Consider the following 23,494-nt stretch of genomic DNA (forward strand, 5'->3'; position numbering starts at 1 on the left):
ATGGAGATTCCCCTTCCCCTTCTTCCCTTCCCCTTCCCTTTCCCTTCCTACCCTTCCCTTTCCTCCCTCCCTTTCTCCCTTCTTCCTTTCTCTCTCTCTCTCTCTTTCTTTCCTGTCTTTCTTCCCTTTCTTTGCCCTTCTTTCTTCTCTTTTTCACTTTCCTTTCTTCCTTTCCCTGCTTCCTTTCAGCCTAGCTCTCTCTGTGTTGTCCAGATCCCGGTGCTCCTTTTCCCATATCTCCACGTTCTGCCCGGATCCCAGCGTTCCACTGCGTCTCCCTGCGGATCTCCCACCCCACAGCCCCACTCCCTCCGGGCCGCCATCCCCGGAGCTCCGCCCTCCCCCTTCCCCTCCCCCAGCTCCGCAGGAGATCCCTGAGGGCTCTCCGTTCCCCCCCACTCATCTTCGCCCCCCGCCGTCCCTCCAGCCCCACTCCGGCTTCAGGCCGTGCGTGCAGGCCGCGTTGCCGTGGCGACGGCGCGCCCTCCCTCATGGCAGCGCGCGAAGCCGGCCCCGCGGCGACGGCGCATGCGCGACGGCGTCGCCGGAGCGACGGCGCCTCAGCGCGCCTGCGCCGCTCCGTTGCCGCGGCGCCTGCGCCGTCCCCGCCGAGTGACGTCATCAGCCCCGCGACCCGAGCGGGAGGCGGCCGTGCGGAAGTGGTGCGGGGCACCGCGGGGCTCCGAGCGCCGCCTCGGCTTCGACGGGTGGGCGTTCGGGGGGGGCACCGGGGCGGGGGCCGGGGTGAAGGGGGTTGGGGGCCGCGTGCCGCTCCGCGTTGGCCCCGTGGGGTCTCTGTGCCGCTCGGGGCTTCCGCTCGGCGGGGGCGGCTGCCCTGTGTCTCCCCGCCTCCCCCACCCCCTGTGTTTCACTGCCCTCCTCCCCTCCCCCTGCCGCTGGTCGCCCACAACCCCCCCGTCCCTCCGTGTGACCCCCGGGGTTGCACCTCCGCCCCCCCTGTTTACTCCCCTTCCAGTTCCCCCGTTCTGATCACTGTAGTCCTCTTCCACCCCTCCCCTCTGTGCCTCCCCCATTCTGACCCCCAGAATCCCCTCTCCTCCCCCAGGTACTCCCACTCCAATTCCCCCATTCTGATCCACAGAGTCTCCGATTATTCCCCTATTCCCCTCTCTTTGACCCCCAGGGTCCCGTGTCCTCCCTTCTCCCCCCACCTCCTGGCCCCTTTTTCTGACCTTAGAGCCCCCTGTACCCCCCCCGTGTACTCTTCCATGACCCCTGGAGTCTGTTTCCCCCACTTGGACCTCCATTCCCCCCAACCGGACTCCTTTTCTGCCCAACAGAAGCCCCCCACAACCCCTGGCTCTCTCCTCCCACTCCTCCCTCCGGCCTCAGATGCACTTTCTGCCTTGTAGAGGCTCTGTTCACCCCTTCCCCTTCCACAGCCCACTAAATTCCCCTCCAACTCTTTTTCAACCCCATAGGCAACCCACTCTCCTCTTCTCCCCCCAGTACTCCCCTGAGGTCTACCCCAAACTCCCCTTCCAACCCGTAGAAACCTCCCACAACCCCCAGATTTCCCCTGCCACCCCCTCTCCATTCCTATACCCCCTTTCCTCCCAGTAGAGACCCCACTCACCTTTTTTTTCCCCCTCACAATCCCCCGTCCACTCCCAGACCCCCCTTTCTGCCCTGAAAAGCCCCCTCTTCCCCTTTCAACCCCTCAAGTTCCCCTCCATAGTATTCCCCACCACAATGTACCCCTCCACCCCCAGACCCCCTTTCCACTCACAGAAGCCTCTTTCTCCCCTTTTCCCCCTCAAAATCCCCTCTCTCCACCCCCAGGCCCCCTTTCCGCATCACAGGGCTTCTGGCTCACCAGATCCCCCAGTTTCCTTGTTCCACCCTTTCTCCAACTCCAGACCATCTTTCCACCTCTAGAAGCCTCACTAACCCCTTTCCCCCCCACGCAACCTCCCCTATCCAGCCCTGGAGTCATGCAGAAGAATCTGGAGATGTCCTAGAGGGGTTTGGGGCATGCAGGGTGTCCCCAGGCGGGTCCAGGGAGTGTTTGCATTCATCAAGAATGGTCTGGCCATGTCCCAGAGGGGTGTCGGGGTGACCAGAGTGTCCCCTAGTGGTTCCTGGTGTGCCCCAGAGTTCTCGAATGGGGAATTTTAGGACAGCCTCATGTAGTGACACGTTCTCGGGCTGCTTTGTCCCCATGAGATCGCTCCCAATAATGTCTGTTTCCATTAAAATATAAGCTATGTCAATTTTGTGGTATTTTTTCCCCACTTTCTTTCAGAAATGGATGGTTCTCGCCAATCCCCTGTGCTAGGCACCAAGGAAACAACTCTCCCCAGGCCACCAGGTGACACCAGGACAACCACTGGCGGTGCCAGCACTGGGACAACCACCTGTCCCCAAAGTTCTCGCTGTCACTGTGACCGTGGAACCCGGGGCCGTACCAACGTACCTCGAGAGCCCCATCAGCATCCTGCAGCTCCTGGAGCCGGGTGACGCTGTCACCCTGGCTGTCCAAGACTGTCCCCAGCTGTCTCCCCTGCCATGGTGGCACAACTGCAGCGCGGTGACATCCTCATTGAAGAGGTGGCGAGGAGGGGTTCAGGGAGGGGGGCTGGGGACAGTCGGGGGACACGTGGGCTGTGACATGGGGTTGGTGGCGTCACCTTCAATGGATGGCACTGGGTGTCACTGAGTGTCACTGTCTTCAGGTGACACCGTGACACAGGGTGACCTCGATGTGGAACAGCCGTGACGCTGTTCCACATCAAAATACAACAGAATACAACAAAATAGAACAAAATTGACATATTTATTTTAATGGAAACAGACATTTTTTGGGGAGATCTCACGGGGACAGAGCAGCCCGAGAACGTGTCACTATGTGAGGTTGTCCTGAAAATCCCCATTTGAGAACACTGGAGCACAGCAGGAACCACTAGGGACACTCTGGTCACCCCGACACCCCTCTGGGACATCTCCAGACCCTTCTGGATGAGTCCAGGAGCCCCATAGACACCTCAAGACATCTCTGGGACATCTCCAGAGCCTTTCAGAAGACTACAGATCCTTGCAGAAGACTACAGGACCCTCTGAACCCACTTGAGGACTCCGTGGACCCCACAGGCTCATTCCGGGACATCTGCAGACCCTTCTGGATGAATCCGAGGACTCCCTGGATCAACGTGAGGATCCCCTGGACCCTCCAAGTTCTCTCTGGGACATCCCCAGACCCTTCTGGATGACTCCAGGACCACTCAGCCTCACATGACGATTCTCTGGACCCTACCAGACTCTACTGGTGGGACATCTCCAGATCATCCCAGTGGCTCCTGGGAACTCCTGGGCCCATCCTCGGAGCTTCCAGGTCCTTCAAGGGATCCCTGGGACTATCCTGGAGACCCCCTGGGCACCCTCAAGACCCTACCTGGACATCTGCAGACCCTTCTGGATGAATGCAAGGACTCCCTGGACTCCCTGGACCTACTTGGGCCCCCCCCCGCACGCCCCAAACCCCTCTAGCACATCTCCAGATTCTTCTGCATGACTCCAGGGGTGGATAGGGGAGGTCGTGGGAGGGAGAAAGGGGTTAGTGAAGCTTCTAGGGGGGAAAGGTGTGAGCGGGGCTTCTGTGAGGTGGAAACGGGGTCTGGAGCTGGAGAAAGGGTGGAACAGGGAAACTGGGGGATTGTGGCGTGCACCGTCTGCACGTGCTCTGCAGCATGCCTAGTGCAAGCAGGGAGCAGCAGCGCGGCGGTGGCAGCATTGCACGGGAACCTGCTGTGCTGCAGCGCGAGCCTCCGGTCCTGCTGCTGGGCAGCGCCGGGCGCAGCCTGGCTCCCTGCTCTCCGCACCTCCCTGCAGGGACCGATGGCCGTGCCCGGGATCTGCCCGAGCCTCTTCTGCAGGCTGAGCCGCCCCAGCTCTCCCAGAATCCCACCCCAACATTTCCCACGCGGTGCTGAGGAGGGCAGGGGACGCGGGGGGAGGAACGGGGCTGGTGGTCGCAGTCCTACGACGCGGCCGTTTGCGCCGCCCCGTCCTTCCCCAGCGGTGGGCACTGGACGCGGTGGGTTCGTGGAGCTGCAGAAACGACCGCGGGCAGAGACGTAGCAAAACGAACGCTGAACGTTTAATCGTTGAACACGCAGAGCAACCCACAGAGAAATGACCGCATTCCCAGCCGGCTCCCGTCCGAACGATCGTTCCCCCCTCACAGCTTCCCTCCTCGGGGCCAACACGAAGCGGCTCCACGTCGGCTTCGCGCAGCTCCGGGAGCTCCGCGCGGGGACAGACGGACAGACGGAAAGCGGCGCTTGGAGACGGCAGCTGCGGGGCAGCAGCTCAGCACGGCGCCGCCGACGATCGGAGCCGAGCGAGAAGCGAAGGCGCCCGCCGGACTCCGTGCCGGGCTCGAACGCGAGTCGATCCGTGGGATCGCTCCCTCTCTTTCGGGGCCGCCCGGCTCAGCCGGGAGCCGCTCCCGGGCACCGGGCGGGTCCCGCCGCTCGCGGTCAGCCGCCGCTTCTCGCAGCCCGGCAGCGCCTCGCCGCCACGACGGAGGACGGCGCGGTTCCCCCTCCGAGATCGGCTGCGTTCCGACGGGGGACGGACGGGGGCGGCGGCGGTGCCCGCGGCCGCGGCCGCCATTGGCGGAGAGCCCGCGCTCGGCCCCGCCTCCTCCGCTCTGCCATTGGTCGGTGTGCCGAGCGGGGCGGGTGCTGGGCGCGGGGTCCTTTCTTCCCGCGGTCGCGCCGTCATTGCGTCATCAGCGCGCGCGCCCCGGACGGCCCCGGCCCGGCTGCCCGCGGCGATGCCTGCGGTCGTCGTGTTGCGGGAACTCGGCGCGGCTTCTCTGGAAAAAGGATTTTTGCAGATCAACTCTCTGGGCGCGCTGCTCCCTCCTGGTTCAGCCCACAGGGTTCCGCCCGTGCAGTGGTTGTTCCCGTGCCTGTTTTTCGAAGCCCCGGCTCCGTGGAGCTGAGCGCTGTTTTGTGTGGTGGCAACCTCTGGTCCTGGCGCTGGGCTCCGCTGGATGCAGCCTGGCTCCGTCCTCTGTGCCCCTCCCTGCAGGGATTGGTGGCCGTGGGTGGGATCCCCTGAGCTGCCCTTCTCCAGGCTGAGCAGCCCCTCTCTCTCAGCCTCTTGTGGTAGAAGAGGTGCTCCAGTCCCTTCACCATCTTGGTAGCCCTCCGCTGGACTCTTTCCAGTATGTCCAGCTGTCTCTTGTACTGGGAGCCCAGACTGGACGCTGTTCTCCAGGTGCAGCCTCACCAGCGTCGAGCAGAGCAAAAGTAATGGTGCAGAATAACGGTCCTTACCTGCTACAAGTCAGGACTAGGGCTATGATGGGAGCACGCTGCTTTATGACTGACATGGAGAACTGGTAGGAAGAGGGCCTGGTGGGCCTGAACACAGATGGCAGGTGGTCCAGCTTTTGTTTCACTGGAAACCAGATAACTCCATGGGCAGCAATGTGGAGAAATGTTCTCCATGTAGCTGTGTCCCTGTGGCTTCTTTCTGATGTGCTTGGAAAGTCCCACTAGAATAGGCTGCTGCGTGAGACAGAAGCCTGATACATATCACTTGTGTGGGTGGAGTTTTATCATCTCTGTGTTCATCTTTTATGTTTGTTTTTTTTCATTTCAACTCTATGTGTGCATCGGGGCAAGCCTTCCTTTGCTAAATCCTTTTCTTGTGGCCTTAGGCAACAATCAAGGGGGTCTCAGGGTTCAGTGCTGAGCAAGAAGCGCAGGCTCTCAGGAAGGCCATGAAGGGCTTTGGTAAGTCGATCTCCCTCCCTCCTCGGGTCAGCTTTTATTTTTTCCCCAGCACTGGGAATGGCTGCTCTGGTGGTTTGTTAGAGGGAAGCGTAGCTGCTTGCATTGCTCTGCTGCACAACTGCCCTAAAGATGTTTGGAAAGTGGAAACAGAACTGCCCTTCATGTCCCGAAATGCAGCTGCCCTGGAGGTGTGGGTCCTGGCAGCTTTGTGTGCATAGCTGTAGTCCTGGGGCTGTGGAGAGCTGGCTGTGTAGGGGACTGGAGGTGGCACAAGAGCAGAGGGCACTTGTGATTCTTGTGCAAGCAGCCTGACTAGCTTCCATTTGTTTCTTGCAGGCACGGATGAAGATGCCATCATCGACGTCTTGACCAAACTAAATGTTTCCCAACGTCAGTGAGTTCTGGTCACCTCTAAGAGCACCAGTGGCAGGGTAGGTGGTCTGCAGAGATGTGTGAACGTGGTTGTGTCACTTGGGTGAAAAGCGAACAACGACCCAATCTCCCTAAGAGAAAGGTCAGCAGAGACTTTACCTGACCAAGGTTGTTTTGTTCTTGTTCAGTTCAGAGCAGTTGTTGATGCAAGGAGGGTTGGAGCCTGAAGAGGAGTGGTGAACAGCTCAGTTCCTTCTGTCCTCGAAGGCCGTACCTTCTGCCAACTCCTTTCTCCTCTCTTGGCCTTTGATTTTTTGATTGATGACTTGAAGTGACTTGAAGCTGAGTGGGAGTTTTGAGAGAGTGATCACTGGGATGATGACTGCCACCACCATGTATGACGTGCACACACTAAGGAGGGCTGTGAAGGTTTGGAAGCCTTCCTTTCGTATTGCTTAAGTTCTGGCCAAGGACTTACTGCTTTGTTATGTATGTCTTCTTATTTATCGTTAACCTAAATTATTATTAAAGAAACCTGGTTGCACGTCACGAGCAGTTGCTGGTATCTTAAATCTTGCCTTGGTGATTCCCTAGGGAGCAGGAACAGATGAAAGTTGCCTGATTGAAATTGTGGCTTCTCACACCAATGAAGAGATTCGTCACATGGATGAGAACCACAAGCTTTGTAAGTAGAGCAAAAGGCCAGGCCTTGTCCTGCTGTCTGACAGTCAGTTTGTGTGTGTGCAGGCAGACGTGAAGAGGAAGGAATCTGGGGAGCTTTTAGGTGTGACACACTGGCCAACGTGGCTGTTGCTGTTTGTCCAGAGAGAAGCTAGACTAGAATTTCACCAGCAACTGAACTGGTATAAATAAAATGGGGAGGAGCATTCTGTCTGTCAGCGGGACGTGTGGCTCTCTTGCCAGTTTCCTACTGTCTGTGCTTCTTAATTGGAGACTGCATCACTAATGATGATGGCTGGAGTGCTGCAGTGATGCTGAGAGCCCTGGGCCCAGTTCTGTACTTAGCAGGTTATGGCTGGTAAATGTTGTGGGCAGCACCCAGGTGGTGGCCCTGCTCCTAACGGGTGCTGTGTGTGTGTTCTTGCTAGAATCTGGCTGCTCCCTTGAGGATGACATAATATCTGACACATCTTCCATGTTTCGAAGGGTCCTCGTGTCCCTCGCAGCGGTGAGCCACGCTGAGGGGAGGAGGGGGTGAATCTTCAGAGCTGTGGGCACAGCTCTGCACTCAGTGGTGAGGAGCTCCAGGCTGGCTTTTTCTCTCCCTGTGTGTCCCATGGCCTGCTCCTCAAACCCAGCTTCTGCAGGGAGGAGACTCTGACTCTGGGTGTGCATGAGTGCTGTGGGCCCTTTTTTAAACGTCCCAGTAAAGTGGGTTGCTGCTTGTTTCAGAAGGAAGCCCGAAGCACACCTGAGCTGTGTTTCACTGTGTTTGTAAGCCAGTGTTCCCTTTGGTGCACTCCATTATCCATCTCCAGCAGCTGTTCCTGAATGGGGAGTTCTCAGGAGTTGTTTCCAGTAGATGCTCTGGTGAACTGAGTCTTCTATCCTTGTGTCTTTGCAGGCAAACAGAGATGAGGGAGTGATGCCTTTGCTCAGCAGGATGCTCAGGTGTGTAAGTAACATGAAGTAATGTGCTTCCCAATCTATTCTTGTTCATGTGATGCGTGGTGAAGAGAAGCCAACCTGTGAAATGGGCATAATGGTTCTAGTCTTGTTTGCAAGTCTCTAATGAGAGGTCTCTAGACAGGCTGGTTACTTGGCAGGGGCAATGACATTTTGGTTGTGGGTTGCCGTGCCTGGTTGGTGCTTGTTGGAAAATATCCATGATGTAGACAAGTACGGGCCAGCAGTGCTCTAGCTCCAAGGAATTAAAGATCTCCTGTACACCCAGTCTTCTCCATGAGCCTTACTTTGTCATCCATGTCTGTAAGTGCCTATACGAAGTGGGGGAGAAGAAATGGGGAACAGATGAGGTGCAGTTTATGTCCATCCTCTGTACACGGAACAGGGATCACCTGCTGAGAGGTAGGACCCCTCCCCAGTGTCCTGGGTTTTTCTTTCCTTCCTTGTTTGTGTGAGATGCTTTTGTAGGAGCTCCATAGCTGTTCAGGAGATGGGAACTCTTCTGAGGCAGCAGGTGTCCTAGAGAGAGCCCCATTGCATCCATTGCATTTGGGCTGTGTTATTCCCTCCTGAGACTGAAAGGGGCTTCAGAAACCTAAGTACAACTGGCTGCTGCTCCAGCATGGAAGGCAGAGATCATGAAGTGATCTCCACGTCCTTGTAAAGCTCCAACTTGTCAACCTGCTGTCTGAGTGTGGAGCACGACCAGCCGTGCTGCGCTTTGTGTGTACGTTGCCTGTAGGTTTGGAGGTGGGGAAGCTGCCCCAGTGACTGCAGAAGGAACTTGAGCTGCACTGTGCCTGGTTGCAGGTCAGCCTCATAGTCTTGGTCTGTTTGCCCTGACTGGGGGGAGTGTAAACCATCAGGTGTGTGTGTCAAGCCTTTGCTCTCAGTTAATTGCTGTCATGGAATGGTACCTATGAAAGAATGACTTGTCCATAACGCACATCTCATCAGCTCTGCCTGATGCCTCATGCTGAGCTGCCTTGTGCTGGGGTCACGTACCAAATGTGCCAGCACCTCCTGCTGGGACTCCTGGATAGCACTGCCGTTAGAAACTCTGCTGGTGCTGCCTTCATGATGTGAAATTCTCTACCAACCTCTGAGATACAACTTCCTCCCAAGCCCTACGCTCCTGTCTGCTAAGCTGTGCGTTCTTATCGCTACAGGACGTGGTTCCTGTTTGCTTTTGCAGGTGTTTGTAACTGTTGGTGATGTTGGAAGTATCCAAATAATTTTCCAGGACGGTATCTCTGATAAAGCAGATTTTAGTTGCAGTTGCCATGTTGGGCCTCCTGCAAGCAGGAGCGCACAGAAAACAGTGCTCCACCTTTTATCCCCTATTGCCCAACGCTGATCTCTTTCTGCCCTGGTTCCTCACTGGCTGAGTACTGGCATCCTGACATTGCCACAGCGTGGGACAGTTCTGCTTTGTGTAAAGGCCCTGGCTCCTGGAAAGCTTGTTACATGTATTTCACGTTTGCTGGCTTACCAGTCCTACAATATGTTTTCCAGTTCAGAATACTATACCTACATTGTTTAAAAGATTTAAGATCTATTGCAACTTTGTAAGGAAGAATTTGTGGCATAGCTCAGTAATTATGTTTCTAAAAGATGTTACTAATATGTACATGATATTTCTACTTTTCACACCAGCTACTCCTAAAGACAAGCTACAGAATACAAACGCGTTATGTGCCACTTCTTTAACTCAACTGTCCATCTCAATATCCAGTGCAGAAACAACATGTCTCTCCCACAGTGAATAACACTGTGAAGGCATCACAGAGCGCCTGCTTGTCTCCGCAGTGCTCAGGGGCTTTTCTGAGCTGCAGGCCCCGCACTGCAGCCCCACAGCACAGCCTCACAGCTGGTGACGGACTGAAGCTGGAGAATCCTGGCAGCAGAGGACGCTCCTGCCCCACAGAAGGGCCGGCAGCTCCAGCGCAGCTCCAGCGCCCTCAGTGCTGGAGAGGAGGCTGAGGTGCCTGCAAGCGATGGATGCGGTCCATCCAACCTTCCACCTCGTGTGGTTCACCGTGCAAGGCCAGCAGGAAGAAAGGTGGGCACGGGTAACACGGCATCCAAAGGGACTGCAGAGCTCTCGGGCTGGGAGTCCAGGGTGTGGGGGCCCAGGGGTGCTGTGGGACAGGGGTGAAAGGAGGTGGTGCGTGCCAGTCCTTGGCTGCAGGACTGGTGCTGGTGGCAGGGCCTTGGGTTCTGTGTCTGCAGCACCTATTTGCGGATTGGTGTCTGCTTGGAAGGGATGGGACCCACCTCCCTAAGGGAGGCGAGGATATTTTTGTCAGTAGGATGGCAGCTTCACAAGGGAGGCTTTCAACTAAGAATGGGGAGGGCTGCTGAGCAAAGGGATGGGGTGATGCAAGGGAGAGGGACCAGAAAATGAGCACTTGCAGGAGAGCAAGAAAATGCCTGAAGGCACCATTCTGGGGAGATCCCCAAAGCTCCAGAGGAGGTTCTGGTGGGTAACAGGGGGAGGCTGCTGGGACAGAGGAACAGATGGACAGAGGGACCAATGGAGGAGAGAACTGTTGGAGGGAGGGAGGGAGGGATGGAAAAACAGACTGAAGGATCACTGGGTGGATGGAACGATTGTTGGATGAAAGGATGGATGCAAATAGAGGTGGATGGAGGGATCAACAGGAAAATATGATTTCTGCCTCAACGAGCAGCGTGCCCCCAGGCCCCACTCCCTCCATGGGGACCAGTGGGGGTGGCCTCGGGGGTACAGGACCCACATCCCATTGTTTGGAGCCATTCCCTTGGCTGCTAAAGAACCTGGAACCTGTAAGAGAAGTTACGCTGTAAAAGGAGGTCTCTTCCCAGGCTAAAACACCTCCCGTGTACATTGAGATAAAGCAAATTAGTAACCGACTCATCTTTTCTTTATGAGTTTAACTTTCAGCCCTGCACTTTCCTTGACAGCGCAAGTAGTTCCCTGGCATCCTGGAATAACCTCCTGCAACAACACTTCAGTTACCTCCTGTGCCTTATTAGTTCTACAAGGGAATGCCTGCAGCCACCCTAAGAAGCTACCAGTACCAACACACAGCAATACCCCCCTTTTCTTGGGAGTTCCGAGAAATCAATTTGCCATTGTTGCCCCAGAAGGCTCCCTTTCCCAATAGCCCCACCTGTGCCCTGTTCCTGGTACTAGGATTGTCCTTTGTAGTGTCTGTTCCCCGAGTACGTTTTATCATCTTCCTTGGAACCCACTCCCATAAGATACTGAATGGCATAACAGTGTGTCCATCTGGGCGCGCACCCCTCTGTCAGCTTGCTCTCTTCCCTCCTAAATCATTAATTAGATTCCTGTCCTCTCTGGAATATTTTACAGGTTCCGCCTCAGGTTCAGAGATGTTAAGTTTGCCATCTGGAATTAAAGCCTTTGCCAACTGCCTGTTCTGTCACCTGGTCCACCGTCTTATTTCCAGTTTCCTGCCCAGAGCCTTGTCTTGAGTAAGATTACTTTTAGTAGAGCAAAAGCTTTGAATCACCCTTAAAATACAGAGAAACAAATAATACTGTATTATCTTTTGTTTTATTTTCATATTGTTATTATCAGGTAAAGAGGCAGACAAGTCACATCTCAGAAACAACTTGATTTCAGTGGCCTTAAACGGTCCCTCTGTGATGGTTATTTTCTTATTGACTCGCTGTCAAACACAGCCAGTGGATCTCTGTACGTGCAGTTTAGAGTTCCTAGCTAAAATGAATTGCATAAATGCAGATTACAAATATTCTTATCTCAGCACACTTTTTTATTTATTACCTTGCCTAGGTAGAAAGACAGTGCTACAGCACTACAACTCACAGCATGTTCTTACCCAAAGGGGCTTTCCCTTTCCCCCATTCCACAGTACGATTCAATCAAACCCCAGGCTCCTCCCCTAAAATGAGCTACAGTTAATCCATGCCACAGAAACCAGTTGCCAATACAAGGCTTGGGCTGTCACCTCACGGCCACCAACAGTCCCTCCAACACAGCATTTCCACTGCCAAGCCTGACTAACTTCTCAGCTGCAGTGCGCTTTCAGAAGGCAGTACTAGTCTCACTGCTGCTGGGAGAGTGGCAAAGGAACCCAAGTCTGCCTGACAGCTCCACATCGCTCACAGCAAAGCTGCACGAGCAAACAAAACGCTCTCAGCTGCAGAAACGGAGAAACATACTTCACTCCTGCCTTGCACAACTAGAAGCAGAAGGACCTCCACGCCGTTTGGCCTCGCCAAGGAATTCACACAGCTCTAAGCACCACCATTCACACACACACTCAGATCACTCTACAACTAACAACTGCCACTGACTAATGCTCAAAGCCAGAGACCCTCAGGGGCCCCCTGAGACCCAGCCCACAAACTCCAAAGAACCACCTTCACCCAAAACAACAACTGGATACCCAGGCAACAGCAGACACAGCTTCTAGTTACCCCCAAGAGGCAAAGAACTCAACCCGAACACAAAGACAAAACTGCTTAACCCACTCTGAAGATCAGGGCACACAGAACACCAACAAAGAACACACCTCCATGCTGACAGCCCTCACAGCTGGCAGCCAGCCCCTACGTGAGGGTAGGGAGGGCTGGAACCAGGCTCCACCCTTTGCCAGACAAGTGAATTGCTTCCACCTGTCCTCCACAGCAGAACAAGGCCTAATGAAGATCAAAGGCCAGTCGGCTGGGGGCAGCCTGCCAGGCCTGCTCTTCTTGGTGCTCTGCCTGGGCAGTTGGAGTGCTCCACGAGGCAGCTGTGGCAGCCTGGATGGTCTGCCTTGGGGCTGCGTGGAGCGGCTGCACTCAGGCCTTGAGGGAGATCCGGAATCTCTGGTGAAGCTGGCTGACTGGCTGGGGAAGCCTTCCGAGGCCTGAAGCCTCCTGGCCGGCCAGTTGGGCCAGGCCGAAAGCCGGCTGGCCGTTCAGGGGAGCACTGCCAGGCGAGAGGTGGCCGGCCGGCTGGCCCATGGAGCTCTGCATTTGCAGACCTCTCCAAGCCGGCCAAAGGGGCCCTGCCAGGCCAAAAGCCCGTAAGTTGTGATCCAGATAAGACAGAAGAGACTGTGCTGGATTTCCCTGGGCATCAAAGCACCGTGAGACGCTCTGATGCCCTCTCGCAATTCTTTCTCCCTCCACCAGCACAAGAGCTGGCGTCAAAAGGCGCAATGACACTGTCACAGGCGTTCTGGAGGTTTTTAAAGGGTAGGCCCCTGATAAGGCTTTATTGATGGTTTTGCCCCTCTACATTTCACTCTAGATCTCCTTGTTGGCCTGGAGAAGGGAAGGCAGCGGGGTGACCTCCTTGCAGCCTTCCAGTACATAAAGGGAGCCTACAAGCAGGAGGGGAGTCAACTCTTTGATGGTGTAGCTAATGGCAGGCCAAGGGGAAGTGGTTTTGAGTTGAAGATTGGATGCCAGATTGGATTGTTCTTTCCAGAGAGAGTGGTGGGATACTGGAACAGGCTGCCCGGAGAGGTTGTGGATGCCCCGTCCCTGGAGGTGTTCAAGGCCAGGTCGGATGGGGCCCTGGGCAGCCTGGTTAGTATTAGATGTGATGCAGATGGGATTGACGCATCTGTTTTGCAGCCTCCAGTGGAGCTGTGTGTGTCGTGGGCACCCCATGCCCGCATCAGCGTGGGTAGGGTGTGGCCTTCCTGCGGACTGGGGGTTTGGTCTTTGGAGGCTGGCACTCGGGAGACCCCGTTTCTTCTTTTATGGGTGGCAGCAGTCCAGGTCGGGTGATGGAAGACTCCTCAGGCAGCCTGGACTCCCCACGAAGTGGTGATGCTGCCATCTGCCCCAGTGCATCCTGCACTGTCCTGATCTTCCTTGCCCTCTGCCTGAGAAGTTTCACCGAGTCACAAGTCAGTGGGAGCCTGGATGGTCGGCCTTGAGGCTCTGTAGACTCAGCCCTTGTGGAAGATCTTCTTGAGTCGCTTCTGAAAGGTGTTGCTGGCCTCAAGGTGATCTGAGGGGGTGCGGCCTTGGCTGTCTGCAATTTTTGCACCGCATCCTCACGATGGGCTTTTCCTGCTTCCTGCACTTCATCAAGGAAGCTCACGTGTTTGGTTCCCAGTGTTCGGCGCTGGTCTTGTTTGCTTGATGGTACTGCCTCCCCCTGCAGCTCGCAGGTCACCGGCTGCTCTTGGGCTTCAGACGCCCTCCGGATGGGTGGCAGCGGACTGAAAGGACAGAGCGGGAGGGGTCCGCGTGAGTGGCTGATGGCTTTGGGGCCGCATGCTGCAAGCCTGAGCCAGGAGCCTTGGCTGCAACGCAGCCCTCCCCACAGACAGCTCAGCGGCTGCCCCGTGACTCTCCTGGGATGCGGAGAGGGGGGCTCCTGGCGTCCCCATCCCAGCACGGTGGGTGCTGCGTTCAGCACTGTTGGGCGGCCACCAACAGTGACCCTTTGGGGCTAGGGAACGGGCTCTCGCTGTGTCACCCCCATGCACATCCCAGCCCAGAGCCTCCAGCCTCACCTGGCCTTGGAGCTCTCCTTCAGCAGTGAGCTCCTTATCCTTCTGAGGTCTCCTCCATCAACGCTGTCTGAGCTCAAGCGTTTGATGAAGGTTGGACGGTCAGCAAATGACACTGGAATGGAGAAGGCAGAGGAGATTCACCGTAAACCCTTTGGCTCACTCACAAGGGGCTCTCAGGCCTGTTCCCAGAACATCTGAGAGGGACGCTCTGCTCCCCCCACTGCTGACATCTGCACCGCCCTCGGACCCTTCCTGACACCATCCCTGGCCCCACTCCTCCTCTCTGCAATTCATCTCTGTTTTGGGACTGCATTAGTGACGTTGGCTTTGGGAAAGAGGAGCTGGGTGGTGACGATGAGGTGGCAGGGTGGCTTTTGGGGACCATATCCTTCTGCTAGGGAAGGGCGGGGCCTAAGATCCGCACATCCTCCTGCCATAGCCAGGGATGGGGGCACGTCACACCCAGCACCTTAGTTTGTGAGAGGCCAACAATTCCTTAGTTTGGGAAGAGGCCGTGCTGAGCTGGCGTGAAGCTTTGACACAAGTCAGAGCCCTTGGCTGATGGTCAGCAAGGGATTTCCCATCTCAAGTATGTTGCCCGTGCCGCGGAAAGGAGCTGGCAGTTGCTTTACCTTTCTTGCCCTGGACAAGAGGTGGCAAAGTGCCTTCTTTCTTTGGTTTCTCCTGACCAGGGATGCTTCCTGAGGACCTGCGTCTTATTGTGGGCGGTGGTTTGGGTACAAACTCCATTTGAAACCTGTACGAGAGGAGAAGACAGCGACCGGTGTGACGCAGCGCTCCAGCAATCCTTGTTGCTCTCTCTGATTGCCTGCTCCCAGGCACATTGTCATGCTGCATGAAGCACACGACTTTCTAAAGTCTTTAGCAGGGTCAGTCGAGATAGGTGAAGGGGAAAGAGTTTCAAACAGCAGGAGGGAAGATTTAGATTGGATATAAGCTTTTGACAGAAGGGTGGCAGGCACCGGAACATCTTGCCCAGAGAGGTGGTGGGTGCCCGGACGGGCATTCAAGGTCGGGCTGGACCAGGCTCAGAGTTACCTCATCTGGCTGTAGGTGTCCCTGTTCCCTGCAGGGGAGTGGGATGAGGTGCCCTGTCAGGGTTCCTTCCATTCTATGATTCTGTGACATATGCTCATGGGCAGGACACTCATGGACACAAGGAACAAGCGCTCCAGAACGAGAGCTGAGCAGGTGCATCAAGCAGCAGCTACAGCCACCAACATACTCACATGGGAAAGACGACAGCGCAGCCAGAGAGCGCCATGGAGGCCACCGGTGCCACCCGAGACACCACCGTGTCCAGCAGCCAGGGGGCCTGCAGGGGAGAAACGGGGAGGATGTGGGACGTCCTCGTGAAGGCTGAGGCATTGGGGACACGAGGAGCCCAAGGCGGGGAGAGCTGACAGCAGCACAGCACTTGCACGGCCCGAGCAGCTGGCCAGGTCCTGGTGGGCCGTGTGCGGGCACAGCAAGGGTCACGGCAGTGCCTGGGCCACGGAGAAACCACACAGCTCACCTTGAAAACAGCTCTTCTGAATGTATCTTTCCCTGATAGCTTCTCGAGGAAGTCAAAGAAGAATTTCATTTGGAACGTCAGTCCATCAATGTGGAGGACGCCGATGTCCTTTAGGACAACAGCAACGTTCTCCCCGTTCTGCAGGCAGCCGGAGAGCAGGGACACGGTGCTCTGGATGCAAGTCCTGAGTGTCTCGCAGCTCAGAGAGGCAGCTGCGGCTGCCTTGCTGTATTCCAGGGGCTCCACCTTCCTATGGACTGAAAAATGCAAGGGACAGAGTTGATGATACGGGTGGTTTTCTACAGGTGCTTGCCTAGAAGTGCTTCTGGTGGACATCAGCCAGAACGGCCTCATGATTGGACAGGCTCCTCAGAGGAGGAGGTTTGCTTTTGAGAATGGAGGCGCTGGCCGTTTGCCCTGTCCATGAAAGCAGCAAAAGTTGATCCCCCCTCCTACCTGGCAGGGACTCCCTGCGGGCCTTGAGGTGGTGCGTGGCTATGAGATTTGTAGCCAGGTGAAACACGGGCCACCGCAGAGTCAGGGTCCCATCCTCAGTGCGGATGTCTTTGGAGATGGTGTCAAAGGAGCCGAAGGTGGGAATCCAGACCCCCTGCAAGTGGAAGAGAAAGGAAGGGCGGAAGGGTTATGGGACGGCTGGAGGAAGAGCCAGAGGGGTCCAAGGTAGGGACAGAGCTCAGGTGCCCTCTGCCGCTGTTCAGAGGCACAAGCCAGGGCATCGGGAATGGCTTTGGGAAGGGGCTGCACAGTTCTCTCCTTCCCCTCGCCCTCCCAAATGCAGCACAGCAGGCAGGGCAGAAGCAGCCTCATGGGATCCAGAGGCTTCCAGAGACCGGCATCAGCCCTGAGATAGACAGTGCCCAGCACAAGTGGTCGTGCAGGAGTTGCAGGAAGCCTGTGGGATGCCCAGGAGAGAAATGTGGGGGCAGTTTCCTGCTTTCTGTGGAGGGGAAGACTCAGAGGAAGTCCAGGCTGAGCTGGACGGGGAGAGGAGGAACCCGACAGCCAACACACCTTCTGCAGCAGCAGCTGCTCCCGTACATAGGCGGCCACCGCATCCCAGACGGCAACTCGCTCTGGAGGACAAAGGAAAAGCAGGTCACACTCTGCATCTGCCGCTTCCCGGCACCGCTACCGCTGCCAGGTGGGAGCGAGGTGGCAGATGGAAAGTGTCATCTCGTGCCAAGGTTGGCTGCAGCACCGCTCCTGTGCTGGCTGTGGACCCGTGTACCTTCGGTGTCGGTGCATGTCGGTCTGGAGGCACGCCTCGCTGCGGGGCCGACCTCGCTCATCCCGTTCCGCCTCGTGCCGGCGGCTTGCTCCTTGTTGGCGCCAGCCATGCCGGAGCTCATCCTTCAGATGCGTCTGCTCTCTGCCAGATGCTCCTTCAGGATGCAGGACCCACCAGCGTGCTCTGCCTTTACACCCCTCCCGGGTGCCCGTGTCACAAACGTCGCCACGGCGACGCAATGACAGCGTGGCCGGTGCTGGCCGCTGCCCATTGTGACGCTGGCACCAAGACCTTCAGTCTACTGTTTTAATCTGACCCAGCTGGAAAACTTCACTATAGTTAGTTTCCTTGATTCCTGTGCAATTTTACTTCAGAACTGAAGCTTGATTTAAACAATTTTTTGCAAAGTCTGAAATGAAAGTTGCATTTCTGCTTATATATAGCTGCTTTGATCCACGATGAATGAAGTCATAAAACAGAGTGTAAAGGGAGTTTCTAAACTGCCTGTTGTTGAGTTCATTGTTGAAGGCAACAGGAGAGCCCAGAATGTGGCTTTTGAGAGTAGATTTGCCTCTGCCTCTTACTGAGTTCTGTATTGCATTTTTCTGTGCGTGCAATTCTTTTGACTCAGAAATACAAGTTACAATGAAGGTGAGGTACTTCACAGCACATTAGAGATTTTCAACAAAAATGCATTTGGAAAACACATTATAAACCTAAATGCTGCAGAAGGACATTGATTAGGATTCTATTTAAGGGCAATAGATTCTATCTTTGCACACAGCCAGAAAATGCTCCTTCTACATTTCACTGATCACCATGTCAGCACCTCTGGGGATCAGCCTGTCGGTTCATTGGAATAGCAGTACACTGACAAAGTGCTGCTGTAATCCTGGAAACCACGGAATGCTCATGGATTTTGTCAGCCAATTTACAGCCTGGTTTCAGCATTGCTGAATAGGCATTTGTACTCCAGCAGAACATTTCAGAATCTACAGAACATTGCTAATAACTGCAGTGGAACAGGGAGGAATGGTGAAAACAGATTTCTGCTTAGAATGCTTTCCAATTTAGTAACTAATGCATTTTTACTTTCCTAGAATTCTCATGAGCTCTAGATATGCAGTTACATTTGAAAATGCTAAACGAGATAGCAAAACTGAATCATAAACACAGGAAACAGATTCTGTATTCAGTTTCCTGCTTTTCTGTCCTGCTAGCATGTTTGTTGTGCTTTCTACCATTTCAGAACCACAGGAGCTAAAACAGTCTGAACAACAAGAGTCCAAATCCTTGTCTTTGGAAGGCCCGCCCAGTTACCCAACCCCCGAGCAAAGAAAAAGAAGAATCAAGTCCTCAGTCACCACACATACTCAATCAGTCAGCTCTGACATAAAAGCTACCTTTTTCATGCACCTCCACATATGCGTGGGAGAAAAGTGTTCTGGGCATTCAGCAAATGGCTTCCTTCCTTCTGATCACTCAGGCTTTCTGGTGAGAAACTTGATAATGGTTTAAACCAACAAATTCAGCAAACTCACAGTCCATTGCACACAGTCCTCTTCTGTTGCTGCGGCATCCACAAATGCAGTAAGGTTCCACCCTGGAGGGAGGTTCCCAAGTCTCAGGCTCACGAGTTGACCAGCTCTCACAGCTCACTGGGCTGTTCTCACAGCCCTGGCTAACACTGTCCAGGTTAACTGAGTCTTTCCTCCCCGGATTGGGGCTCTCCTCTTCAAAGAGAAATGATTTTAGGTTTCATTTGGTCAAAGCCGGCAAAAATCAATTTGAAAAAAGGCACCTTTCAAATCCAGAAGGTCAACTCCACCTACTCATTCATAAGTTGGTTAATTAAGTGTATGGATTTGCCACAGCTGGGAGCATACCTTCAACCATTCTATTACTTGCCCTCAAGTCTTACATACCAAAGTACAGCTCTTGCCATCCAGTTTTTCATCAAGATTGGGGTGCTGCATTTGGATTCACATTCAATTAGTAATCCAAACTCCAGAAGTTATTTATGATTTCCATCCTTCTCCAGTCTCATATCCTCAAAGGGCACTGCTTTACGCTGACTGGGCTGGCTCCTGCCTTTAACTTCACTTCCTTTGGGGCTGCATTTTGGCTCTGCCAGGCATCCCTGATAGCCACACTCCTAACTAATTTAGGATTTAAGATCTCAGTAACTTCTGGGGGTACAGCCTTGTTTTTCCCAGTTTGTGCTAAAGCCAGAGGAGGAGGAGATGGTGGGGAGGGAATGGGGGAGATGGGCGATGGGGAGATGGAAGGGATGGAGGGGGGGGATATAGGGGTTGGAGGTGGGAGGATGGGGGGAGGAGAGTGGGATGGAGAACAGAGGTGAAAAGATGGACGGAGAAGAGGATGGATGGAGAAGGTGGAAGGAGGGGTGGGCAGAAGTGAAAGGATGGATAAGGGGAGGGATGGAGAACAAGGAAGGAGGGAGGGACACGCACCAGGCCACGTGCTTGGCTCACGTGCTTGGACAGAGAAGGACCACGGCGGCGCTGGAAGCGATGGGCAGAGCCAGCACGGCGTCCCTGCTGCAAAGGGCACTTTTCCTCTCTCCTGCTTTGATTCTCACCAGGCTCTGCAGGGTTTCTTCCACTCCATACCCGCTCAAAGTATCATACAGAGCCAAAGTGGAAAACCTGCTTGCAAAACAAGTCTTGGCACAACCAAGATGAACTGCCAAGCTCAGCTCTCACTACAGAACCAGTTATTTGTGACTACACCTACAACTATCAGCCCCCATCAAACTGGCAAATGTGCATTCTGGGGTGCATTAAAAAGAGCGTGGCCAGCAGGTCGAGGGAGGTGATCCTCCCCCTCTACTCTGCCCTGGTAAGGCCTCATCTGGAGTACTGTGTCCAGTTCTGGGCTCCTCAGTACAATAAAGACAGGGATCTCTTGGAAAGAGTCCAGCGGAGAGCCACAAAGATGGTGAAGGGCCTGGAGCATCTCCCCTATGAAGAAATGCTAAGTGATCTGGGTCTGTTTAGCGTTGAGAAGAGAAGACTGAGAGGGGACCTGATCCAGGTCTATAAATATCTGAGGTGTGGGGGCAAAGTGGCGAGGCCAGACTGTTTTCAGCAGTGTGCGGAGACAGGACAAGGGGAAATGGCAGAAGCTGGAGCATAGGAAGTTCCGCACCAATGTGCGCAAGAACTTCTTTACGGTGAGGGTGACGGAGCACTGGAACAGGCTGCCCAGGGAGATTGTGGAGTCTCCTTCTCTGGAGATATTCAAGACCCACCTGGACGCCTACCTGTGTGACCTGGTGAAGGGATCCTGCTTTGGCAGGGGGGTTGGACTCGATGATCTCTGGAGGTCCCTTCCAACCCCTACGATTCTGTGATCCTGGCCTGTATCAGAAATGGTGATGGCAGCAGAGCAGGGAAGTGATTGTCCCGCTGCACTCAGCTCTGGTGAGGCTGCAGCTCGAGCGCTGTGTTCAGTTCTGGGCCCCTCACTGCAAGAAGGGTCTCAGGAAGACCTCACTGCTCACTGTAACTCCTGAAGGGAGGCCGGGGTGAGCTGGGGGCTGGTCTCTTCTCTCATGTAACAGCGATAGGACGAGAGGGAATGGCCTCAAGTTGCACCAGGGGAGATTCAGGCTGGACGTTAGGAAATATTACTGCTCCAACAGAGTGGTCGGGTGCTGGAATGGGCTGCACTGGGAGTGGTGGAGTCACCAGCCCTGGAGGTGGTCAAGGAACACTGAGACGTTGTGTTGAGGGATGCGGATTAGTGAGAGCTATTGGTGATTTCAACCCTGGTGATGGTGTGATTCTGTGATTCTGGATGGGGGATTCAGGGGGTACACTGGCGGAGAGGGGGGGAAAGGAAGAGGAACATCAGAATGGGGGAATAGGAGGGGTGCGACAGGGGAAGGGGACGAGGAAAGGCACCCTGGGGGTCAGAATGGGGAATGGGGAGGGAACTGAGAAGGGGGCAGTGAGGTGGGGGGTGGAGGAGGACTGCAGGAATCAGAATGGGGGAACTGGAGTTGGGAGGGTGCTCCAGTATTCAGGTGCGAAGGGGAGCACAGAGGAGAGTTTGACCCTGGAGGTCAGAAAGAGGGACTGGGGGGTTGCAGGCCAACCACTGGGGGGACTCACCAGAGCTGAGTGCAGGGGACACAGAGCACCTCCTGCCGCAGGCTGAGGCCCTGAGTGACAAAGAAGCCCCACGGGGCCAAAGCAGAGCAGCATGCGGCCCCTGGCTCCCTTAGCCTCAGTCCCCATCTCGGTGTCCCCCTCCCTACCCATACACCCACCTGTAGAAGCTGAGGCAGCGCATTGTACTGTGGAGTACTGCATCCAGATCTAGGGCCCTCAATACAAGGAAGGCAGAGAGATGTTGAGAAGGTGCAGAGGAGTGCCACAAAGATGATCAGAATGCTGCAGCACCTCCCCTGAGCAGACAGGCCAAGGGAGCTGGGCTTGTTCAGCTTGGAGAAAAGAAGGCTGGAGAAAAGAAGGCTGGAGAAAAGAAGGCTGGAGAAAAGAAGGCTGGAGAAAAGAAGGCTGGAGAAAAGGGCGAGTGAATGGCAGCCTTTCAGGACCTAATGGGAGCCTCTAAAGAGGAGGGAAGTCAACTCTCTGAAAGGGTAAAGAACAGCAGGACAAGGGGAAATGGTTTGAAGTTAAGGCAGGGAAGATTTAGGTTGGATGTCAGGGAGACATTCTTTACTCAGAGAGTGGTGAGGTGCTGGAACAGCTGCCCAGAGAGGCTGTGGATGCTCCATCCATCCCTGGAGGTGTTCAAGGCCAGGTTGGATGGGGCCCTGGGCAGCCTGGTCTGGTATGAAATGTGGAGGTTGGTGACCCTGCCTGTGGTGGGAAGGTGGTAGAGATGATGTTTAAAGTCCATTCCAACCTGGGCCATTCTGTGTGATTCTGTGACTCTATCCTGCTTCTATCAGCGCTCCAGGCCATCCTGCAGGCTGTTGTGCAGAGCGCAGAGCTCTGCTTCCCGGCCCTGTGCTCTCCAGTACTCTCCTGTGAGTTCCACCTCCCCCAGGAATCTCCTGTTCCCAGGAACCTCAGCTGCTGCCCTGCACCCACATCTGCGTGCACATACATGTGAAGAACCACAAACCCACGTGCAAGACTTCCCCGCACACAAACCTGTGCATTTACACGCACATGCAAGCACATCCTTGCACACCAACACGCACACTCCACCCATGTGCATGCAAATGTGTGAAAAATCACAAAACCGTGTGCAAATACCTTGATGCACACATCCCTGTTCATACACACTCATGTGCAGACCCATCCCATTGCACACCCACATGCAGGAGTACAAGAGCGCAGCCCCAGCCTTGCACAAAGCCATGTGCACACACACACGGAAAACTAAAAACCCAGGCCATTCTATGATTCTGTGATTCTATGATCTCTGCACACCCCTGTTTGCACACATACCTGCACTCACAGCTCTATGACCAAATGCCACTCCCACGGCTCAGCCAACACGCAGACGGTGGGAAATGTCAGGAGGAAAGATGCCCCGTTACGCTCCTTCATTCTCCTCTCTTTAATGAAGGCACTGGGGCACAGCTGTAGCCCCATCCTGAGATGAGGGTTGCTGCGGGATTCCTCGTTTGGACGCTGCAGGTTAACCTGGAGCGCAGTCTGAGGGACACTCCTCATGTGCTCTGCAGATGGAAGATGTGCCAGGAGCAAAGAAAAGACTTCCACAGGCAGCGCAGGGATGGCGTTCCTGGGCCGGGCGGAGACATACAGAGCAGTGCCCGCTGCCCTGGGATCTGCAGCACTGCAGAAGGGCTCAGGGTGCAGCACTGTGGCACAATACAGTGAGGACGCCAGGTTCAGCAGCGCCAGGTGGGCTGTGGGGGTCCTGGGACGGTGATGGGGGTCCAGTCAGAAACTGTGGGGAGCTGTGAGATCCAAGGGGGTCCTGGAATGGGTAAGGGAGGTCCGAAGGAAGAAACAGGGAGGGGATAAGGAGGAAGCCCAGAGCAGGGATAAGGGTTGTTGATGGGAACTGTGGGTCGCTGTGAGGTCCTGGGCTGAGTGGGAGGGAGGAGTACCAGGTCTGAGGAGGTCCTTAATGAGCTATGGAGATCTGTGGGGGGGTGTATGAATATACATGTGGGGGACATGGGATGGATGTGGAAACAGAGCCTGCAGGAGCAGAATGCTCTTCAGGAGAAGGCAAGACATGCGCTGCAGGTGGGACACAGACTTATGGGGAGCTATGGGGACATAGAGGGAAGGGGGGGATGTGAGGAGTGGTCTGAGGTAAAAAGGTGGGGCAGTGTTGGAATGCCTTTATTTCTTCCTGAGACGGGACTGGGGGTCCCTGTAGCCCAAAGGTGGGGCCACGATCCATGACCCCACATGAGCCTAACCCCAAGATGACCACATAACCCTGTATGTGT

General features: G+C 55.1%; 1 protein-coding gene and 2 long non-coding RNA genes across 6 annotated transcripts; 1 reads left to right on the top strand and 2 right to left on the bottom strand.

Moving 5' to 3' along the window:
- Nucleotides 1-5,235: 5,235 nt before the first annotated feature.
- LOC149913677 (uncharacterized) lies at nt 5,236-11,318 on the top strand. Of its 2 annotated transcripts, XR_016461027.1 has the most exons (6): nt 5,236-6,199; nt 6,329-6,569; nt 6,735-6,825; nt 7,250-7,329; nt 7,726-9,849; nt 10,734-11,318. It is a non-coding gene; the product is annotated as an uncharacterized LOC149913677 (long non-coding RNA). The 2 variants fall into 2 exon arrangements; XR_016461028.1 differs by lacking the exon at nt 7,250-7,329.
- Nucleotides 11,319-13,949: 2,631 nt separating this feature from the next.
- Nucleotides 13,950-17,173, bottom strand: LOC149913678 (coiled-coil domain-containing protein 81-like). The gene is made up of 7 exons (XM_090128985.1): nt 17,065-17,173; nt 16,848-16,951; nt 16,272-16,425; nt 15,816-16,072; nt 15,529-15,614; nt 14,911-15,035; nt 13,950-14,390 (listed from the first exon to the last, which is right to left on the bottom strand). The coding sequence occupies exons 1-7, from the start codon at nt 17,171-17,173 to the stop codon at nt 14,275-14,277; spliced, it is 951 nt and encodes a 316-aa protein (XP_089985111.1). The 3' UTR covers nt 13,950-14,274.
- A 1,516-nt stretch (nt 17,174-18,689) lies between these two features.
- On the bottom strand, nt 18,690-21,920 carry LOC149913679 (uncharacterized). 3 transcript variants are annotated; one of them, XR_016461031.1, is made up of 4 exons: nt 21,362-21,920; nt 21,204-21,253; nt 19,539-20,782; nt 18,690-19,223 (listed from the first exon to the last, which is right to left on the bottom strand). It is a non-coding gene; the product is annotated as an uncharacterized LOC149913679 (long non-coding RNA). The 3 variants fall into 3 exon arrangements; XR_016461029.1 differs by lacking the exon at nt 21,362-21,920 and having other exon boundaries at nt 21,204-21,279; XR_016461030.1 differs by lacking the exons at nt 21,204-21,253; nt 21,362-21,920 and having other exon boundaries at nt 19,539-20,048; nt 20,351-21,167.
- Nucleotides 21,921-23,494: the final 1,574 nt, after the last annotated feature.

The sequence above is a fragment of the Phasianus colchicus genome, chromosome 35 (genome assembly GCF_987193195.1).
Source record: "Phasianus colchicus chromosome 35, bPhaCol1.hap1.1, whole genome shotgun sequence".
Lineage (NCBI taxonomy): Eukaryota > Metazoa > Chordata > Aves > Galliformes > Phasianidae > Phasianus > Phasianus colchicus.

Coding starts and splice junctions, on each gene's coding strand:
- LOC149913678 (XM_090128985.1), bottom strand. CDS start 17,173: ATGGCTGGCGCCAACAAGGAGCAAGCCGCCGGCACGAGGCGGAACGGG. Junction 16,426..16,847: donor AGCAGCTGCTGCTGCAGAAG/GTGTGTTGGCTG, acceptor TTCCACTTGCAG/GGGGTCTGGATTCCCACCTT. Junction 16,073..16,271: donor CCGCAGGGAGTCCCTGCCAG/GTAGGAGGGGGG, acceptor TGCATTTTTCAG/TCCATAGGAAGGTGGAGCCC.